This window comes from Oncorhynchus kisutch, linkage group LG14, assembly GCF_002021735.2.
Source record: "Oncorhynchus kisutch isolate 150728-3 linkage group LG14, Okis_V2, whole genome shotgun sequence".
Taxonomy (NCBI): domain Eukaryota; kingdom Metazoa; phylum Chordata; class Actinopteri; order Salmoniformes; family Salmonidae; genus Oncorhynchus; species Oncorhynchus kisutch.
The window spans coordinates 63,508,332-63,530,652 of NC_034187.2; the positions used below are offsets into that span (position 1 = coordinate 63,508,332).

At 46.3% G+C, this 22,321-nt stretch overlaps 2 protein-coding genes across 3 annotated transcripts; both read right to left on the minus strand.

The window, feature by feature from the left end:
* Positions 1–431: 431 nt before the first annotated feature.
* On the minus strand, positions 432–7,819 carry LOC116353475 (zona pellucida sperm-binding protein 3). The gene is made up of 9 exons (XM_031789252.1): positions 7,342–7,819; positions 7,137–7,252; positions 6,944–7,047; positions 6,027–6,198; positions 5,741–5,858; positions 5,511–5,596; positions 5,203–5,387; positions 4,880–5,056; positions 432–523 (listed from the first exon to the last, which is right to left on the minus strand). Exons 1-9 carry the CDS (start codon positions 7,756–7,758, stop codon positions 432–434), a joined length of 1,467 nt encoding a protein of 488 aa, XP_031645112.1. The 5' UTR covers positions 7,759–7,819.
* A 4,943-nt stretch (positions 7,820–12,762) lies between these two features.
* On the minus strand, positions 12,763–20,785 carry LOC109903506 (zona pellucida sperm-binding protein 3-like). 2 transcript variants are annotated; one of them, XM_020500270.2, is made up of 10 exons: positions 20,274–20,785; positions 20,073–20,188; positions 19,880–19,983; positions 18,963–19,134; positions 18,677–18,794; positions 18,447–18,532; positions 18,139–18,323; positions 17,816–17,992; positions 13,386–13,514; positions 12,763–12,999 (listed from the first exon to the last, which is right to left on the minus strand). In XM_020500270.2, exons 1-9 carry the CDS (start codon positions 20,688–20,690, stop codon positions 13,390–13,392), a joined length of 1,500 nt encoding a protein of 499 aa, XP_020355859.1. In that variant the 5' UTR covers positions 20,691–20,785; the 3' UTR covers positions 12,763–12,999; positions 13,386–13,389. The 2 variants fall into 2 exon arrangements, with proteins under 2 accessions (XP_020355859.1, XP_020355860.1); XM_020500271.2 differs by having other exon boundaries at positions 12,763–13,018; positions 20,274–20,756.
* Between the last annotated feature and the right edge of the window lie 1,536 nt (positions 20,786–22,321).

Sequence of the window (22,321 nt, forward strand, 5' to 3'; positions counted from 1 at the left end):
CCTTCCACTTTCTCCACTGGTGTCCCTTCAATGTAGGTGTTGGGGTGGGGGGGCTCCTTCAGCTGTTTCCTGAAGTCCACGATCATCTCTTTTTTTTGTTGACGTTGAGTGAGAAGTTGTTTTCCTGACACCACACTCGTAGTGCCCTCACCTCCTCCCCGTAGGCTGTCTCGTCGTTGTTGGTAATCAAGCCCACTACTGTTGTGTCGTCTGCAATCTTGATGGTTGAGTTGGAGGCGTGCTATAGCCACGCAGTCGTGGGTGAACAGGGAGTACAGGTGGGGGCTGTGCACGCACCCGTGTGGGGTCCCAGTGTTCAGGGTCAGCGAGGTAGAGGTGTTGTTTCTTACGTTCACCACCTGGGGGAGGCCCGTCAGAAAAATCCAGTACTCAATTGCACAGGGCGGGGTTGAGGCCCAGGGCCCCAAGCTTCACGCCGGATACTCTTTCTCTGTGGTAACCTCAAGGTCTCCAATGGGCTCAGGTGTAGGAATCAACTCAGGGTCTGGAGTGGCCTCCAGCTCTGAGAACAGACGATTTAGCACAGAGCCTACATGCAATTTTCATTCAAAACAGCAACGTACTGTCATTACTTGGGTTGTTGGGTCCGACCCTTGGGCCCAAGGGACTAACCTCATTTTGGGATTGGGCGAAATAAGGTCCTGGAATTAAATGTAACAGATTAACACAGCCAGTGTTGGCAGAATTGCTAGCCTATAGGGATAGGAAAAGACAGGTGTCCGAAGTGGCACCCGATGACCTATAGAGTGCACTACTTTTGACCAGTACATCATGGTCTGGGCAATAGTCTGGACATCCTGGTTGCTTCCCACACATTTTAAAAACTGGCTTCCCACTTCTGTACGTACTAGAATGCGAGTTTGGCATAGAGGCCTATGTCACTACCGTAACCTGTGTGTAGTTAAGCCGACCCGCTCTGCCTACTCAACACCATTTTACCTGCTGTTGTGCTAGCTGATTAGCTGTTGTCTCACCCGCGGTTTTAGCTAGCTCTCCCAATCAACATCTGCGATTACTGTATGCCTCACTGTAGGTCTCAAATGTCAATATGCCTTGTATACTGTTGTTCAGGTTAGTCATCATTGTTTTAGTTTACAATAGAGCCCCTAGTTCCACTCTTCATACCTCTGATAGCTCCTTTGTCCCACCTCCCACACATGCAGGGACCTCACCCATTACAGCCAGCATGTCCAGAGATACCTCTCTTATCATCACCCAGTGCCTGGGCTTACCGCTGCTGTACCCGCACCCCACCATAGCCCTGTCTGCGCATTATGCCCTGAATATATTCTACCATGCCCAGAAATCTGCTCCTTTTATTCTTTGTCCCCAACACTCTTGGCGACCAGTTTTGATAGCCTTTAGCCGCACCCTCAGACTACTCCTCTGTTCCGCGAGTGATGTGGAGGTAAACCCAGGCCCTGCATGTCCCCAGGCACCCTCATTCGTTGACTTCTGTGATCGAAAAAGCCTTGGTTTCATGCATGTCAACATCAGAAGCCTCCTCCCTAAGTTTGTTTTACTCACTGCTTTAGCACACTCTGCTAACACTGATGTCCTTGCAGTGTCTGAATCCTGGCATAGGAAGGCCACCAAAAATTGAGATTTCCATACCCAACTATAACATTTTCCGTCAAGACTGCAACTCCTCCCCCTTAGAACTGCCAGTCTACTGCAGAGATAGCCTGCAAAGTAATGTCATACTTTCCAGGTCCATACCCAAACAGTTCGAACTACTAATTTTAAAAATTACTCTCCCGAAATAAGTCTCACTGTTGCTGCCTGCTACAGACCCCCCTCAACTCCCAGCTGTGCCCTGGACACCATTTGTGAATTGATCACCCCCCATCTAGCTTCAGAGTTTGTTCTGTTAGGTGACCTAAACTGGGATATGCTTAACACCCCGGCAGTCCTACAATCTAAGCTAGATGCCCTCAATCTCACAAATCAAGGAACCCACCAGGTACAAACCTAAATCTGCAAACAAGGGCACCCTCATAGACGTCATCCTGACCAACTGGCCCTCCAAATACACCTCCGCTGTCTTCAACCAGGAGCTCAGCGATCACTGCCTCTATCCCCTACGGATCCGCAGTCAAACTACCACCCCTCATCACTGTCAAACGCTCCCTAAAACACTTCTGCGAGCAGGCCTTTAGTCGACCTGGCCCGGGTATCCTGGAAGGATATTGACCTCATCCCGTCAGTTGAGGATGCCTGGTCATTCTTTAAAAGTAACTTCCTCACCATCTTAGATGAGCATGCTCCGTTCAAAAAAATGCAGAACTACAGACCTGACTGCCCTCGACCAGCACAAAAACATCCTGTGGCGGACTGCAATAGCATCTAATTGTCCCCGCGATATGCAACTGTTGAGGGAAGTCAGGAACCAATACACGCAGTCAGGAAAGCAAAGGCTAGCTTTTTTAGGCAGAAATTTGCATCCTGTAGCTCTAACTCCAAAAAGTTCTGGGACACTGTGAAGTCCATGGAGAACAAGAGCACCTCCTCCCAGCTGCCCACTGCACTAAGGCTAGGTAACACGGTCACCACCGATAAATCCATGATTATCGAAAACTTCAACAAGCATTTCTCAACGGCTGGCCATGCCTTCCTCCTGGCTACTCCAACCTCGGCGAACAGCTCCGCCCCCCAGCCTCTCCAGGTTCTCCTTTACCCAAATAGCAGATGTTCTGAAAGAGCTGCAAAACCTGAACCCGTACAAATCAGCTGGGCTTGACAATCTGGACCCTCTATTTCTGAAACTATCCGCCGCGATTGTCGCAACCCCTATTACCAGCCTGTTCAACCTCTTTCATATCGTCTGAGATCCCCAAGGATTGGAAAGCTGCCGCAGTCATCCCCCTCTTCAAAGGGGGAGACACCCTGGACCCAAACTGTTACAGACCTATATCCATCCTGCCCTGCCTATATAAGGTCTTCGAAAGCCAAGTGAACACAGGTCACTGACCATCTCGTATCCCACCGTACCTTTTCCGCTGTGCAATCTGGTTTCCGAGCCGGTCACGGGTGCACCTCAGCAACGCTTAAGGTACTAAACGATATCATAACCGCCATCGATAAAAGACAGTACTGTGCAGCCGTATTCATTGACCTGGCCAAGGCTTTCGACTATATCAATCACCATATTCTTATCGGCAGACTCAGTAGCCTCGGTTTTCTAATGACTGCCTTGCCTGGTTCACCAACTACTTTGCAGACAGAGTTCAGTGTGTCAAATCGGAGGGCATGTTGTCCGGTCCTCTGGCAGTCTCTGGGGGTGCCACAGGGTTCAATTCTCGGGGACGACTCCTTTCTCTGTATATATATATCAATGATGTTGCCCTTGCTGCGGGCGATTCCCTGATCCACCTCTACGCAGACGACACCATTCTGTATACTTCCGGCCCTTCCTTGGACACTGTGCTATCTAACCTCCAAACGAGCTTCAACGCCATACAACTCTTCCGTGGCCTCCAACTGCTCTTAAATGCTAGTAAAACCAAATGCATGCTTTTCAACCGTTCGCTGCCTGCACCCGCACGCCCGACTACCATCAACACCCTGGATGGTTCCGACCTAGAATATGTGGACATCTATAAGTACCTAGGTGTCTGGCTAGACTGTAAACTCTCCTTCCAGACTCATATCAAACATCGCCAATCTAAAATCAAATCTAGAGTCGGCTTTCTATTCCGCAACAAAGCCTCCACTCACGCCGCAAAACTTACCCTAGTAAAACTGACTAATCTGCCGATTCTCGACTTCGGCGATGTAATCTACAAAATAGCTTCCAATACGCTACTCGGGTAACTGGATGCAGTTTATCACAGTGCCATCCGTTTTGTTACTAACGCACCTTATACCACCCACCACTGCGACCTGTATGCTCTAGTCGGCTGGCCCTCGCTACATATTCGTCGCCAGACCCACTGGCTCCAGGTATTCTACAAATCCATGCTAGGTAAAGCTCCGCCTTATCTCAGTTCACGATGGCAACACCCACCCTTAGCACGCGCTCCAGCAGGTGTATCTCACTGATCATCCCTAAAGCCAACAGCTCATTTGGCCGCCTTTCGTTCCAGTTCTCTGCTGCCTGTGACTGGAACGAATTGCAAAAATCACTGAAGTTGGAGACTTTTCTCCCTCACCAAACATCTGCTATCTGAGCAGCTAACCGATCACAGTCTATCGGTAAATAGCCCACCCAATTTACCTAACTTATCCCCATACTGTTTATATTCATTTACTTTTCTGCTCTTTTGCACACCAGTAGCTCTACCTGTACATGACCATCTGATCATTTATCACTCCAGTGTTAATCTGCAAAATTGTGATTATTCGCCTACCTCCTCATGCATTTTGCACACAATGTATATAGACTTGATTTCTACCGTGTTATTGACTTGTTAATTGTTTACTCCATGTGTAACTCTGTTGTCTGTTCACACTGCTATGCTTCCTCTTGGCCAGGTCGCAGTTGTAAATGAGAACTTGTCCTCAACTAGCCTACCTGGTTAAATAAAGGTGAAATAGATTAAATAAAATCCACTCTAATTCATACAAAATAGTAGCTAGCAAGATGGAGATCAGGTATATTTAATGAGTGCATTATTCAAGTGGCTAGTTTACCTCAACTACCTTCACTAAAACCACTGCAAAGGTATTCCCTGCAAAATTTGGTTTCAAATCATGACGTTCTGCCTCGTGACTTGTTGGGAGAAGTTGCCAAACGAGTCAGTCATTGAAACCAGACCCTAGTCACTGCTGTTGCCTAGGGTTGGGTTCTCAAGACTACCTGTTCAAAGGTAGTGCACTACATAAGGAATAAGATTATGCCATGTCAGAGTCAAATTACCGCTCTTGAAGTCCATGCCACGCCAACGACTGCCAGGTGATACGGGCTTCCTGTCCCCTGTTGAGGCAGGGAAGCCAGGTATATCGATACCTCCACTCATCCGTGGAGATAGAGGTGCACTCTTCTGTTTACTTGGGAGGACAATCATGGGGCCCAAAGTAGTATCCTGGTCCCATACTAAAAGGACAACACATTAAACATACATTTGCAGTCAAGACACTCAATTAGTCTTCCCTCAATTTCCATATTGGAGAAGGTCCCGCCCCTGCAATGTGTTTTGAGAAGGTGGTGATGGAATAGAGGGATTAAGATGTCAAATACACCTTTCATCCCAATACTCCAATTGTCAGAGGCTGGGGGTTTGTTGCGGTAGACACGAGGTTCAAGTTGGCTACCACCTAGTCTTGGACTGAGGGGACGTTGTGCTGGAGCTTGATCAACCCCCTTCTGTCTACTCAGGCTTGGACAACGCCCACATAGCAAATCATTCTCATCAGCAGACCTCCATCTGAAATGTATGAAAGATCTACTCATGGACCAAGAACACACCACTTTCTTAAAAAGCTATGGTTATTCCAGTGAATAGGTCACAGCCCAGTAACAGTAACTAAGGAAATGTGACTTATCCCACCTGCCATCAATGAAGGAGCATGCCTTGTTGCTAGGCTCTGCATGGTCCATGACAGGGACTGCCATAAGGTGGCAGTTGATGTACAGCTGTGAAAAACAGGATAAGCAAAACAAAGATGCAGAATCACAGTAGCCTACACAATGTCTGTAAATTATGTTCCTGTAGAATCATTTAACTACAGTACCCATAATGACCTCTACAACATTGTTTTTATTAAATACCGCCCTCACCTCTGCCCTGTCCTCCTGGTAGAACCTAAAGGCATCAATGTGGAACCCGAGCTTGTTGTCCTGGGTCCTACGCATGAAACCAGAGCGGGAACCAGGCAGCTGGGAATCCGTCAAGCACCTGGAGGGAGATAATATTCAAATACATATTGGGGCATCTTCCTTAGTAACCAATTAAGAAGTCTCAAAGAAACCACAAAAATGGTGGAAGCCCTCAAATGGCATATTCTATCGTTCTCTACGGGCCAGCCGGATAATAGTCGCTCTAAGTCATTCCCCCCCTGCTTACCCATCACTCTCAATGAAGACATATCTGGGGACAGAGTTGCTATCGGGGTCCAGTGTGGCCACGCAGCTGCTAACAAAGACTCTGGTGTGGTGAGCAACCCTGACAGATGCCTCAATGTTGATGGGATCACCCAGGAAGTAGACTCCAGAACCCCGCTCATAGAGCCAGTCACCTGGAAAGGAAATGGCAGTAAAGAAAGAGACCTGCAAGCGATGCGTTTCAAAGTTACGACCACGAGTCGCTATTAAAACTACCACGGCCAGAACATATTGTCAATAGGCGCTCAACTAGTGAGAATCTAATAGATTAAAATGAGGGCCATGTTTAGGGGGCAAACTGTATAACGTTGCAGATAGAAGTGTGTCCCCAATAACAGTGGTCTGATGTGATTCCGTATTTTGCATGTCAGAGGGGCATGTGTGCTACATAGTACATTTATATCTGCCTGCGGCTATGGAACCCTGACCTGTTCACCGGACGTGCTACCTGTCCCAGACCGGCTGTTTTCAACTCTAGAGACAGCAGAAGCGGTAGAGATACTCAATGATCGGCTATGAAAAGCCAACTGACATTTACTCCTGAGGTGCTGACCTGTTGCACCCTCGACAACTACTGTGATTATTATTTGACCATGCATGAACATTTGAACATCGTTGCCATGTTCGATTATAATCTCCACCCGGCACAGCCAGAAGAGGACTGGCCACCCCTCAGAGCCTTTCCTAGCCACCGTGCTTCGACACCTACATTGCGTGCTGTTGTAAGAAGGGCTATATAAATACATTTGATATCTGAACATTCAATTCACGGGTTTTACCAAGCTTCTGGGAGAGCACCATTGTATCCTTTTGATTTATTATCTGAATGGTCAACAAAATTGTACCCTGCGAAATACAGCCCAGGATTGAAATACCCACTTGTCATAAGCTTCAATGAGAACTGCAGGGTGTCTTCAGCAGACACTGTGGCGGTGAAAGGGATCCAGGTCGGCTGGAGAGAAGAGCTGTCCAAACTGTACTTCCTGAAACAGAAAGTACAGACCGGTAAATACACCAATAGGTCAACGCAGGATTCCTATGACCGTCATACAACAGTATAGCCTAAACTCACCTTTCATAATGACACTCAATTGGGATTACAGCACCAGCCATTCGAATAACGCCATCTGGTGTGGTTCTGGGTGTATATCTGAGGAGGTTTGCGTAGATCAATGAGTCTTTGTTCAGCTGTGGAGTCACAAAGCAGCATTTACGAGAAGGTTGTTTCAAGAAGTCAACTACTGAATTTAAAATATATATATATATATATATATTACCAAGTACTTGGTTCCACAGTCCGAAAGTGCTGCAAATATTCTGTACTCATCTCCGGCTGCTGAAGCTGTAGCCCTACACGGCTCTTGGTCTTGGTACTGTTCAACTCCAAGTCGCAGGTCATCCACATCGATTAGATTACCGAGTATAAACAGATCAGCATTCACTACTATCTCCATGTAGTCTGAATGGCACGTCACAGCGACAGTTTCTACTCGAACTGGCCGAGAAACTGTTTGTTGGAGTGGAGGCATGCGTGGACGATTGTCAAATTGCGGTGTTCGCCTTGGAAGTTGTTGCCATGTGTCAGTGCTATAAGTATATGACAAAGCAGGAGAGATTAAGAAGTTTTCCACAAGTAAAAACCAAACCAGTTGCTTGAACAATAACCCGAGCGTGTTTGCCATCATGAGTCCCATGCCAACAACTAATGTGACTCTGTAGGTTAGAGGACAGCGTGCTTCTGCTATGCTACAATTGATGAAACTGAGGTAGCTTTTAACATCCAACCAGGCTGCACACCTGGGCTGGAATACGCCCTAATTTGGCCTTGCATCTGATTAGTCAAGATCTTTAATTGGCACGCATGTTCAAATCAAATCACTTTTTTTTTGTCACAAACACATGGTTAGCAGATGTTAATGCGAGTGTAGCGAAATGCTTGTGCTTCTGGTTCCGACAGTGCAGTAATATCTAACAGTTCCCCAACAACCTCAACTAATCCACACAAATCTAAAAGGGGTGAATGAGAAAATGTACATATAAATATAAGGATGAACAACGGCCAAGCGGCATAGGCAAGGTGCAATAGATGGTATAAAATACAGTACATAAATATGATATGAGTATTGTAAGATATGTAAACATTATTAAGTGGCATCGTTTAAAGTGACTAGGGATCCATTTGTTAAAGTGGTCAGTGATTGGGTCTCCATGTAGGCAGCAGCCTCTCTGAGTTAGTGACTGCTGTTTAGCAGTCTGATGGCCTTGAGATAGAATCTGTTCTTCAGTCTCTCGGTCCCAGCTTCGATGCACCTATACTGATCTCCCCTTCTGGATGGTAGCGGTGTGAACAGGCAGTGGCTCGGGTGGCTGTTGTCTTTGATGATCTTTTTTTGCCTACCTGTGACATCGGGTGCTATAGATGTCATGGTGGGCAGGTAGTTTGCCCCGGGTGATGCGTTGTGCAGACCGCAGCACCCTCTGGAGAGCCTTGCGGTTGAGGGCAAGCAGTTGCCGTACCAGGCTGTGATACATCCTGACAGGATGCTCTCGATTGTGGATCTGTAAAAGTTAGTCAGGGTTTTGGGTGACAAGCCACTTTTCTTCAGCCTCCTGAGGTTGAAGAGGCGCTGTTGCGCCTTCTTCACCACACTTTCTGTGTGGGTGGACCATTTCAGTTTGTCGTTGATGTGTATGCCGAGGAACCTTTCCACTTTCTCCACTGGTGTCCCTTCAATGTAGGTGTTGGGGTGGGGGGGCTCCTTCAGCTGTTTCCTGAAGTCCACGATCATCTCTTTTTTTTGTTGACGTTGAGTGAGAAGTTGTTTTCCTGACACCACACTCGTAGTGCCCTCACCTCCTCCCCGTAGGCTGTCTCGTCGTTGTTGGTAATCAAGCCCACTACTGTTGTGTCGTCTGCAATCTTGATGGTTGAGTTGGAGGCGTGCTATAGCCACGCAGTCGTGGGTGAACAGGGAGTACAGGTGGGGGCTGTGCACGCACCCGTGTGGGGTCCCAGTGTTCAGGGTCAGCGAGGTAGAGGTGTTGTTTCTTACGTTCACCACCTGGGGGAGGCCCGTCAGAAAAATCCAGTACTCAATTGCACAGGGCGGGGTTGAGGCCCAGGGCCCCAAGCTTGACGATGAGCTTGGAGGGTACTATGGTGTTGAATACTGAGCTGTAGTCAATGAACAGCATTCTTAAATAGGTATCCCCCTTGTCCAGATGGGATAGGGCAGTGTGCAGTGTGATGGCGATTGCATCGTCTGTGGACCTGTTTGGCGGTATGCAAACTGAAGTGGGTCTATGGTTGCCGGAAGGTGGAAATGATATGATCCTTGACTAGTCTCTTAATTAAGTTAAAGCACTTCAGGATGATAGAAGTGAGTCATTTAGTTCAGTTATCTTTGCCTTCCTTGGTACAGGAACCATGGAGGCCATCTTGAAGCATGTGGGGACAACAGACTGGGATAGGGAATAATTGAAAATGTCTGTAAACACACCAGCCAGCTGGTTTGCGCATGCATAAACTTATCCTCTGCAGCAAAGGTAACTCTGGGTCTTCCTTTCCTGTGACGGTCCTCATGAGAGCCAGTTTCGTCATAGCGCTTTATGGTTTTTGCGACCGCACTTGAAGAAATGTTCAACGTTCTTGAAATCTTCCAGATTGACTGACCTTCATGTCTTAAAGTAGTGAGGGACTGTCCTTTCTCTTTGCTTATTTGAGCTGTGCTTGCCATAATATGGACTTGGTCTTTCACCAAATTGGGCTATCTTCTGTATAACATCCCTACCTTGTCACAACACAACTGATTGGCTCAAAGGCATTAAGAAGGAAAGAAATTCCAGAAATAACATTTTAACAAGGCGGCAGGTAGCCTAGTGGTCAGAGCGTTGGACTTGTAACCGAAAGGTTGCAAGATCGAATCCCTGAGCTGACAAGGTAAAAATCTGTCGTTCTGCCCCAGAACAAGGCAGTTAACCCAGTGTTCCTAGGCCATCATTGAAAATAAGATTGTGTTCTTAACTGACTTGCCTAGTTGAAAAAGGCACAGCTGTTAATTCAAATGCATTCCTGGTGCATTCATGATGTTAAGTGAGAGAATGCCAAGAGTGTGCAACGCTGTCATCACTGCAAAGGGTGAATAAATTGGATTTGTTTAACACCTTTTTGGTAACTACATGATTCCATGTATGTCTTCACTATTATTGTACAATGTAGAAAATAGTAAAAAATTAAGAAAAACCCTTGAATGAGTAGGTGTGTCTGAACTTTTGGCTGGTACTGTATATAAACCTTTTGGGTCATGGGCCCCCTAGTGTCCGGGGAACCTAAGCGACCGCTTTTGTCTGGTGCTGGCCCTGACCTTCCAAGGTGGTTTGAAATCAGATACAAATTTGATTCCTGGCCATGCGACATGTGTCTAACGGTCAAATTTGATCTATTTGCCCTCGTGGTTTTTAAACTGCTATTTTACATATCTTGTTGCTTGCTAGTTAGTCAGTTGACAAGAACATGTATTGCTTACAGACAAATTATTGAATGTGCTAGAAAGCTACCTAGTTGACTGCTGTGGCGAGCCAGAAAGGACTCGTATTGAAAATAGTTTCATTGTCCTTTGAGGCTTTAAGTGTTCTAACACGATCATTTTTAACATTCAAAGTAACTGGGAACATCCATGGTAGTGTCACGAACCGGCTCAAAGCCCGTAACAGAAGGGAGACAACGTGGAGATAAGGAGTAACAAAAGATATATTTATTAACTAAAGCAACTAAGGAAAATATACAATGGTGTGTGTAATCAGTAATCAGTAGTGTAAGTGAGTGTTTTGCATGCATGAATGTGATAATGCAGGGTGTTGAAAGATGTCACAAACAACCCAAAAACCACCAAGAAACACAACAAAATCCATAAAGGTGTCTGCATGGAGAGTCTCCTCCATGAATCAGGAAGAGGTCTATTTATCCTGGGACACACCTGGCCCAGGTGTTTCCCATGAAGCTGACGACCCTCCCAACTCCGCCCACCGGCATCCTAATAAGGAAACAAGAACAAAGACATAATACGGCAGACAGAGTGGGAGGGTCGTCACAGTAGGCTTTGTCACCTTAGCTTGGAGAGTCAGCATTCCAAAACAACAAAGCAGCACGCGCTCCAGCAGGTATATTTCACTGGTCACCCCCAAAGCCAATTCCTCCTTTGGTCACCTTTCCTTCCAGTTCTCTGATGCCAATGACTGGAACGTATTGCAAAAATCACTGAAGCTGGAGACTCATATCTCCCTCACTAACTTTAAGCACCAGCTGTCAGAGCAGCTCACAGATCACTGCACATAGTTCAGCTGTAAATACCTCATCCCCATACTGTTATATATTTTTTGCTCCCCAGTAGCTCTACTTGCACATTCATCTTCTGCACATCACTCCAGTGTTTAATTGCTACATTGTAATTATTTTGCCACTATGGCCTATTTATTGCCTTGCCTCATTTGCACACTGTATATACACACTTCTATTGTGTAGACTGTATGTTTGATTATTCCATGTGTAACCCCGTTTGTCACACTGCTTTGCTTTATCTTGGCCAGGTCGCAGTTGTAAATGAGAACTACTAGCCTACCTGGTTATAAAGGTGAAACACTATTTTTTTAAGACAGATGTGAGCATGAGGCCTTGCAGTGTGAACAAGGCTCTAGTGCACTGATCTAAAAGGCAAAACCGATCCATTGATAAGCTGTTCTATAGTCCGAGATGCTTTGGGAATATGGGCCTAGAACCCTAAGGCCATCGGCTGCGTTTAGACAGGCAGCCCAATTCTGCTCATTTTTTCACTCATTGGCCTCTTGACCAATCCGATTTGAAAAAAAAGTTGCGATTGGTCTAGACCAATTAGTGGAAAAAGAGCAGAATTGTGCTGCCTGTCTAAAAGCAGCCATATAATTTGTGTGAATTGGCACCTGAATCTCTCATCTCTGGCTTTTTGATATCAGAACAGGTACTGTGGCAATCCCGTAGCGCCTGCCCAACTAGATGCTTAAGCATTGCAACCAGTGGTTGTGTGCCACGTCATCAACAGTGCTGTATGGTTAGTTGATTTGTTAAATACATAGCCAGGCATTTTAAGATCTGGCAGGCATCTGCAATGTTGTCAGGGAGGAACTTTCCATTGATTGAGGCTAGGCCTACACCACACTAAACCCAAACACTTGGGTTTTAGCACTAAATTATCCTTCTGGATAATATTGGAAATCTCTCAAAAAAGGGTCGGATTAAGGAAAAGGACCAGTTAGAAATGCCAGTGCCGGTTTCTGGTTCCAGTCCGATAGCGGAGGTTGAGGGAAGACGTGAAACACTTGGAATGGTATTAAACCCATGGTTTCCACTGCAGTTACCACAAGCCCGGTCTTCCCAATTAAGGGGCCACCAACCTCCTGTGCAGTCCACCCATTCCTCAGACCCTTCATAGTAAGCCCAATGTCTCAGAATTCCCTGTAACTTACATGCTCAATCAGGAACCTTGGGACAGAGTCACGTTAATCCAGCATGTGATGTCTGGCTACGCAAACACCAATACAGACCAAAGACTAAACTAGGAAATGTCAGTTGGCAGCAACAGGCTCTCACTTTAACAAATGAAGGCAATATTTCAGAGTACTCTAGCATTTAGTGCATAATGGTGAAGACAGAAAGTCAGTCGAAGTAACATTAAATCATTTATTTTTCAAAGAGATTAACAGGCATCTCTTGAGATTTCGTCTCAGTCCCTTCACTGGTTGAGTTCGCCAGGAGCAGATGTGGTGCTTATGTCACTTTGTTGTAGGGTCATCCTCCTTGTGTGCTGGGACATCAGGACCGGCACCAACCTCAGTGAGTTGGAGTGTGCTGCTGCTTGGAGCAAGTCTATTATGGGCCACCACGACAACAGCGCCTTCCAATTCTAGAAATTGGATAGTGGACTGGTGAAACATATCCCTTCTTTATGAAACCACATCAAAAGCAGATATTTAAAAGTGATACTGGCAATTGCCATGTGCAGGTTGACATTTATTGAGACGGTATTGTCCTGGAGGCAGAACTGAGCGATTTCCACTAGCTGTGCCAGATGGAAAGTCAAAATTGGCTACATTGTAACAATGTATGCTTTTAATTTAATGTTAGGCATTAGGGTTGGCAGTGAGGTTAATGTTTAAAAATCATATTTTATTACTTTGTGGCTGTGCCAGCTAGTGAACATTCTGCGGAGCCATCCCAATAAGTGCTAACCTGCTTGCCATGTGCAGGTTATTTCCCTCTAAAATAGCAGTACCATCATCCCATACATACCCTTTCAATAGGTTCCAATCTCATACTGATCCTCCTCTTCACCCAGATACTCTTTCTCTGTGGTAACCTCAAGGTCTCCAATGGGCTCAGGTGTAGGAATCAACTCAGGGTCTGGAGTGGCCTCCAGCTCTGAGAACAGACGATTTAGCACAGAGCCTACATGCAATTTTCATTCAAAACAGCAACGTACTGTCATTACTTGGGTTGTTGGGTCCGACCCTTGGGCCCAAGGGACTAACCTCATTTTGGGATTGGGCGAAATAAGGTCCTGGAATTAAATGTAACAGATTAACACAGCCAGTGTTGGCAGAATTGCTAGCCTATAGGGATAGGAAAAGACAGGTGTCCGAAGTGGCACCCGATGACCTATAGAGTGCACTACTTTTGACCAGTACATCATGGTCTGGGCAATAGTCTGGACATCCTGGTTGCTTCCCACACATTTTAAAAACTGGCTTCCCACTTCTGTACGTACTAGAATGCGAGTTTGGCATAGAGGCCTATGTCACTACCGTAACCTGTGTGTAGTTAAGCCGACCCGCTCTGCCTACTCAACACCATTTTACCTGCTGTTGTGCTAGCTGATTAGCTGTTGTCTCACCCGCGGTTTTAGCTAGCTCTCCCAATCAACATCTGCGATTACTGTATGCCTCACTGTAGGTCTCAAATGTCAATATGCCTTGTATACTGTTGTTCAGGTTAGTCATCATTGTTTTAGTTTACAATAGAGCCCCTAGTTCCACTTCATACCTCTGATAGCTCCTTTGTCCCACCTCCCACACATGCAGGGACCTCACCCATTACAGCCAGCATGTCCAGAGATACCTCTCTTATCATCACCCAGTGCCTGGGCTTACCGCTGCTGTACCCGCACCCCACCATAGCCCTGTCTGCGCATTATGCCCTGAATATATTCTACCATGCCCAGAAATCTGCTCCTTTTATTCTTTGTCCCCAACACTCTTGGCGACCAGTTTTGATAGCCTTTAGCCGCACCCTCAGACTACTCCTCTGTTCCGCGAGTGATGTGGAGGTAAACCCAGGCCCTGCATGTCCCCAGGCACCCTCATTCGTTGACTTCTGTGATCGAAAAAGCCTTGGTTTCATGCATGTCAACATCAGAAGCCTCCTCCCTAAGTTTGTTTTACTCACTGCTTTAGCACACTCTGCTAACACTGATGTCCTTGCAGTGTCTGAATCCTGGCATAGGAAGGCCACCAAAAATTGAGATTTCCATACCCAACTATAACATTTTCCGTCAAGACTGCAACTCCTCCCCCTTAGAACTGCCAGTCTACTGCAGAGATAGCCTGCAAAGTAATGTCATACTTTCCAGGTCCATACCCAAACAGTTCGAACTACTAATTTTAAAAATTACTCTCCCGAAATAAGTCTCACTGTTGCTGCCTGCTACAGACCCCCCTCAACTCCCAGCTGTGCCCTGGACACCATTTGTGAATTGATCACCCCCCATCTAGCTTCAGAGTTTGTTCTGTTAGGTGACCTAAACTGGGATATGCTTAACACCCCGGCAGTCCTACAATCTAAGCTAGATGCCCTCAATCTCACAAATCAAGGAACCCACCAGGTACAAACCTAAATCTGCAAACAAGGGCACCCTCATAGACGTCATCCTGACCAACTGGCCCTCCAAATACACCTCCGCTGTCTTCAACCAGGAGCTCAGCGATCACTGCCTCTATCCCCTACGGATCCGCAGTCAAACTACCACCCCTCATCACTGTCAAACGCTCCCTAAAACACTTCTGCGAGCAGGCCTTTAGTCGACCTGGCCCGGGTATCCTGGAAGGATATTGACCTCATCCCGTCAGTTGAGGATGCCTGGTCATTCTTTAAAAGTAACTTCCTCACCATCTTAGATGAGCATGCTCCGTTCAAAAAAATGCAGAACTACAGACCTGACTGCCCTCGACCAGCACAAAAACATCCTGTGGCGGACTGCAATAGCATCTAATTGTCCCCGCGATATGCAACTGTTCAGGGAAGTCAGGAACCAATACACGCAGTCAGGAAAGCAAAGGCTAGCTTTTTTAGGCAGAAATTTGCATCCTGTAGCTCTAACTCCAAAAAGTTCTGGGACACTGTGAAGTCCATGGAGAACAAGAGCACCTCCTCCCAGCTGCCCACTGCACTAAGGCTAGGTAACACGGTCACCACCGATAAATCCATGATTATTATTATTATTATTATTACCGCCCCCCAGCCTCTCCAGGTTCTCCTTTACCCAAATAGCAGATGTTCTGAAAAAGCTGCAAAACCTGAACCCGTACAAATCAGCTGGGCTTGACAATCTGGACCCTCTATTTCTGAAACTATCCTCCGCGATTGTCGCAACCCCTATTACCAGCCTGTTCAACCTCTTTCATATCGTCTGAGATCCCCAAGGATTGGAAAGCTGCCGCAGTCATCCCCCTCTTCAAAGGGGGAGACACCCTGGACCCAAACTGTTACAGACCTATATCCATCCTGCCCTGCCTATATAAGGTCTTCGAAAGCCAAGTGAACACAGGTCACTGACCATCTCGTATCCCACCGTACCTTTTCCGCTGTGCAATCTGGTTTCCGAGCCGGTCACGGGTGCACCTCAGCAACGCTTAAGGTACTAAACGATATCATAACCGCCATCGATAAAAGACAGTACTGTGCAGCCGTATTCATTGACCTGGCCAAGGCTTTCGACTATATCAATCACCATATTCTTATCGGCAGACTCAGTAGCCTCGGTTTTCTAATGACTGCCTTGCCTGGTTCACCAACTACTTTGCAGACAGAGTTCAGTGTGTCAAATCGGAGGGCATGTTGTCCGGTCCTCTGGCAGTCTCTGGGGGTGCCACAGGGTTCAATTCTCGGGGACGACTCCTTTCTCTGTATATATATATATATCAATGATGTTGCCCTTGCTGCGGGCGATTCCCTGATCCACCTCTACGCAGACGACACCATTCTGTATACTTCCGGCCCTTCCTTGGACACTGTGCTATCTAACCTCCAAACGAGCTTCAACGCCATACAACTCTTCCGTGGCCTCCAACTGCTCTTAAATGCTAGTAAAACCAAATGCATGCTTTTCAACCGTTCGCTGCCTGCACCCGCACGCCCGACTACCATCAACACCCTGGATGGTTCCGACCTAGAATATGTGGACATCTATAAGTACCTAGGTGTCTGGCTAGACTGTAAACTCTCCTTCCAGACTCATATCAAACATCGCCAATCTAAAATCAAATCTAGAGTCGGCTTTCTATTCCGCAACAAAGCCTCCACTCACGCCGCAAAACTTACCCTAGTAAAACTGACTAATCTGCCGATTCTCGACTTCGGCGATGTAATCTACAAAATAGCTTCCAATACGCTACTCGGGTAACTGGATGCAGTTTATCACAGTGCCATCCGTTTTGTTACTAACGCACCTTATACCACCCACCACTGCGACCTGTATGCTCTAGTCGGCTGGCCCTCGCTACATATTCGTCGCCAGACCCACTGGCTCCAGGTATTCTACAAATCCATGCTAGGTAAAGCTCCGCCTTATCTCAGTTCACGATGGCAACACCCACCCTTAGCACGCGCTCCAGCAGGTGTATCTCACTGATCATCCCTAAAGCCAACAGCTCATTTGGCCGCCTTTCGTTCCAGTTCTCTGCTGCCTGTGACTGGAACGAATTGCAAAAATCACTGAAGTTGGAGACTTTTCTCCCTCACCAAACATCTGCTATCTGAGCAGCTAACCGATCACAGTCTATCGGTAAATAGCCCACCCAATTTACCTAACTTATCCCCATACTGTTTATATTCATTTACTTTTCTGCTCTTTTGCACACCAGTAGCTCTACCTGTACATGACCATCTGATCATTTATCACTCCAGTGTTAATCTGCAAAATTGTGATTATTCGCCTACCTCCTCATGCATTTTGCACACAATGTATATAGACTTGATTTCTACCGTGTTATTGACTTGTTAATTGTTTACTCCATGTGTAACTCTGTTGTCTGTTCACACTGCTATGCTTCCTCTTGGCCAGGTCGCAGTTGTAAATGAGAACTTGTCCTCAACTAGCCTACCTGGTTAAATAAAGGTGAAATAGATTAAATAAAATCCACTCTAATTCATACAAAATAGTAGCTAGCAAGATGGAGATCAGGTATATTTAATGAGTGCATTATTCAAGTGGCTAGTTTACCTCAACTACCTTCACTAAAACCACTGCAAAGGTATTCCCTGCAAAATTTGGTTTCAAATCATGACGTTCTGCCTCGTGACTTGTTGGGAGAAGTTGCCAAACGAGTCAGTCATTGAAACCAGACCCTAGTCACTGCTGTTGCCTAGGGTTGGGTTCTCAAGACTACCTGTTCAAAGGTAGTGCACTACATAAGGAATAAGATTATGCCATGTCAGAGTCAAATTACCGCTCTTGAAGTCCATGCCACGCCAACGACTGCCAGGTGATACGGGCTTCCTGTCCCCTGTTGAGGCAGGGAAGCCAGGTATATCGATACCTCCACTCATCCGTGGAGATAGAGGTGCACTCTTCTGTTTACTTGGGAGGACAATCATGGGGCCCAAAGTAGTATCCTGGTCCCATACTAAAAGGACAACACATTAAACATACATTTGCAGTCAAGACACTCAATTAGTCTTCCCTCAATTTCCATATTGGAGAAGGTCCCGCCCCTGCAATGTGTTTTGAGAAGGTGGTGATGGAATAGAGGGATTAAGATGTCAAATACACCTTTCATCCCAATACTCCAATTGTCAGAGGCTGGGGGTTTGTTGCGGTAGACACGAGGTTCAAGTTGGCTACCACCTAGTCTTGGACTGAGGGGACGTTGTGCTGGAGCTTGATCAACCCCCTTCTGTCTACTCAGGCTTGGACAACGCCCACATAGCAAATCATTCTCATCAGCAGACCTCCATCTGAAATGTATGAAAGATCTACTCATGGACCAAGAACACACCACTTTCTTAAAAAGCTATGGTTATTCCAGTGAATAGGTCACAGCCCAGTAACAGTAACTAAGGAAATGTGACTTATCCCACCTGCCATCAATGAAGGAGCATGCCTTGTTGCTAGGCTCTGCATGGTCCATGACAGGGACTGCCATAAGGTGGCAGTTGATGTACAGCTGTGAAAAACAGGATAAGCAAAACAAAGATGCAGAATCACAGTAGCCTACACAATGTCTGTAAATTATGTTCCTGTAGAATCATTTAACTACAGTACCCATAATGACCTCTACAACATTGTTTTTATTAAATACCGCCCTCACCTCTGCCCTGTCCTCCTGGTAGAACCTAAAGGCATCAATGTGGAACCCGAGCTTGTTGTCCTGGGTCCTACGCATGAAACCAGAGCGGGAACCAGGCAGCTGGGAATCCGTCAAGCACCTGGAGGGAGATAATATTCAAATACATATTGGGGCATCTTCCTTAGTAACCAATTAAGAAGTCTCAAAGAAACCACAAAAATGGTGGAAGCCCTCAAATGGCATATTCTATCGTTCTCTACGGGCCAGCCGGATAATAGTCGCTCTAAGTCATTCCCCCCCTGCTTACCCATCACTCTCAATGAAGACATATCTGGGGACAGAGTTGCTATCGGGGTCCAGTGTGGCCACGCAGCTGCTAACAAAGACTCTGGTGTGGTGAGCAACCCTGACAGATGCCTCAATGTTGATGGGATCACCCAGGAAGTAGACTCCAGAACCCCGCTCATAGAGCCAGTCACCTGGAAAGGAAATGGCAGTAAAGAAAGAGACCTGCAAGCGATGCGTTTCAAAGTTACGACCACGAGTCGCTATTAAAACTACCACGGCCAGAACATATTGTCAATAGGCGCTCAACTAGTGAGAATCTAATAGATTAAAATGAGGGCCATGTTTAGGGGGCAAACTGTATAACGTTGCAGATAGAAGTGTGTCCCCAATAACAGTGGTCTGATGTGATTCCGTATTTTGCATGTCAGAGGGGCATGTGTGCTACATAGTACATTTATATCTGCCTGCGGCTATGGAACCCTGACCTGTTCACCGGACGTGCTACCTGTCCCAGACCGGCTGTTTTCAACTCTAGAGACAGCAGAAGCGGTAGAGATACTCAATGATCGGCTATGAAAAGCCAACTGACATTTACTCCTGAGGTGCTGACCTGTTGCACCCTCGACAACTACTGTGATTATTATTTGACCATGCATGAACATTTGAACATCGTTGCCATGTTCGATTATAATCTCCACCCGGCACAGCCAGAAGAGGACTGGCCACCCCTCAGAGCCTTTCCTAGCCACCGTGCTTCGACACCTACATTGCGTGCTGTTGTAAGAAGGGCTATATAAATACATTTGATATCTGAACATTCAATTCACGGGTTTTACCAAGCTTCTGGGAGAGCACCATTGTATCCTTTTGATTTATTATCTGAATGGTCAACAAAATTGTACCCTGCGAAATACAGCCCAGGATTGAAATACCCACTTGTCATAAGCTTCAATGAGAACTGCAGGGTGTCTTCAGCAGACACTGTGGCGGTGAAAGGGATCCAGGTCGGCTGGAGAGAAGAGCTGTCCAAACTGTACTTCCTGAAACAGAAAGTACAGACCGGTAAATACACCAATAGGTCAACGCAGGATTCCTATGACCGTCATACAACAGTATAGCCTAAACTCACCTTTCATAATGACACTCAATTGGGATTACAGCACCAGCCATTCGAATAACGCCATCTGGTGTGGTTCTGGGTGTATATCTGAGGAGGTTTGCGTAGATCAATGAGTCTTTGTTCAGCTGTGGAGTCACAAAGCAGCATTTACGAGAAGGTTGTTTCAAGAAGTCAACTACTGAATTTAAAATATATATATATATATATTACCAAGTACTTGGTTCCACAGTCCGAAAGTGCTGCAAATATTCTGTACTCATCTCCGGCTGCTGAAGCTGTAGCCCTACACGGCTCTTGGTCTTGGTACTGTTCAACTCCAAGTCGCAGGTCATCCACATCGATTAGATTACCGAGTATAAACAGATCAGCATTCACTACTATCTCCATGTAGTCTGAATGGCACGTCACAGCGACAGTTTCTACTCGAACTGGCCGAGAAACTGTTTGTTGGAGTGGAGGCATGCGTGGACGATTGTCAAATTGCGGTGTTCGCCTTGGAAGTTGTTGCCATGTGTCAGTGCTATAAGTATATGACAAAGCAGGAGAGATTAAGAAGTTTTCCACAAGTAAAAACCAAACCAGTTGCTTGAACAATAACCCGAGCGTGTTTGCCATCATGAGTCCCATGCCAACAACTAATGTGACTCTGTAGGTTAGAGGACAGCGTGCTTCTGCTATGCTACAATTGATGAAACTGAGGTAGCTTTTAACATCCAACCAGGCTGCACACCTGGGCTGGAATACGCCCTAATTTGGCCTTGCATCTGATTAGTCAAGATCTTTAATTGGCACGCATGTTCAAATCAAATCACTTTTTTTTTGTCACAAACACATGGTTAGCAGATGTTAATGCGAGTGTAGCGAAATGCTTGTGCTTCTGGTTCCGACAGTGCAGTAATATCTAACAGTTCCCCAACAACCTCAACTAATCCACACAAATCTAAAAGGGGTGAATGAGAAAATGTACATATAAATATAAGGATGAACAACGGCCAAGCGGCATAGGCAAGGTGCAATAGATGGTATAAAATACAGTACATAAATATGATATGAGTATTGTAAGATATGTAAACATTATTAAGTGGCATCGTTTAAAGTGACTAGGGATCCATTTGTTAAAGTGGTCAGTGATTGGGTCTCCATGTAGGCAGCAGCCTCTCTGAGTTAGTGACTGCTGTTTAGCAGTCTGATGGCCTTGAGATAGAATCTGTTCTTCAGTCTCTCGGTCCCAGCTTCGATGCACCTATACTGATCTCCCCTTCTGGATGGTAGCGGTGTGAACAGGCAGTGGCTCGGGTGGCTGTTGTCTTTGATGATCTTTTTTTGCCTACCTGTGACATCGGGTGCTATAGATGTCATGGTGGGCAGGTAGTTTGCCCCGGGTGATGCGTTGTGCAGACCCTCTGGAGAGCCTTGCGGTTGAGGGCAAGCAGTTGCCTTACCAGGCTGTGATACATCCTGACAGGATGCTCTCGATTGTGGATCTGTAAAAGTTAGTCAGGGTTTTGGGTGACAAGCCACTTTTCTTCAGCCTCCTGAGGTTGAAGAGGCGCTGTTGCGCCTTCTTCACCACACTGTCTGTGTGGGTGGACCATTTCAGTTTGTCGTTGATGTGTATGCCAAGGAACTTTCCACTTTCTCCACTGGTGTCCCTTCAATGTAGGTGTTGGGGTGGGGGGGCTCCTTCAGCTGTTTCCTGAAGTCCACGATCATCTCTTTTTTTTGTTGACGTTGAGTGAGAAGTTGTTTTCCTGACACCACACTCGTAGTGCCCTCAGCAGACTGGGATAGGGAATGATTTAATATGTCTGTAAACACACCAGCCAGCTGGTCTGCGCATGCTCTGAGGATGCGGCTAGGTATTCCGTCTGGGCCAACCACCCTGCGAGGGTGAACACGTTTAAATGTTTTACTCACGTCGGCCACGGAGAAGAAGAGGGGCGCCTCAGTTCTTGTTAGCAGCTCGCGGCGGTGGCACTATATTTTCCTCAAAGCGGGCAAAGAAGGTGTTTAGTTTGTCTGGAAGCGTGACGTCGTTGTCCGTGACTTGGCTGGTTTTCTTTTTGTAGTTCGTGATTTCCTGTAGACCCTGCCACATACGTGTCATGTCTGAGCCGTTGAATTGGGCCTCCACTTTGTCCCTGTACCGGCATTTCGCTTGTTTGATTGCCTTGCGGAGGGAATAATTACACTGTTTATATTCAGCAAATTCCCAGACCTTTTTCCATGGATGAATGCGATGGTTTGTGCTTTCAGTT

What these genes read in the sequence shown, in the direction of transcription:
- LOC116353475 (XM_031789252.1), bottom strand. Translation starts at nt 7,758, where the DNA reads ATGGGACTCATGATGGCAAACACGCTCGGGTTATTGTTCAAGCAACTG. An exon ending in ACTGTGGAACCAAGTACTTG is followed by an intron (nt 7,253 to 7,341) that starts GTAATATATATA and finishes GTGACTCCACAG; the next exon opens with CTGAACAAAGACTCATTGAT. An exon ending in TGCTCCTTCATTGATGGCAG is followed by an intron (nt 5,388 to 5,510) that starts GTGGGATAAGTC and finishes CATACATTTCAG; the next exon opens with ATGGAGGTCTGCTGATGAGA.
- LOC109903506 (XM_020500270.2), bottom strand. Translation starts at nt 20,690, where the DNA reads ATGGGACTCATGATGGCAAACACGCTCGGGTTATTGTTCAAGCAACTG. An exon ending in ATTGAGTGTCATTATGAAAG is followed by an intron (nt 19,984 to 20,072) that starts GTGAGTTTAGGC and finishes TTTCTGTTTCAG; the next exon opens with GAAGTACAGTTTGGACAGCT. An exon ending in CTCATTGAAGCTTATGACAA is followed by an intron (nt 19,135 to 19,879) that starts GTGGGTATTTCA and finishes TTTCCTTTCCAG; the next exon opens with GTGACTGGCTCTATGAGCGG.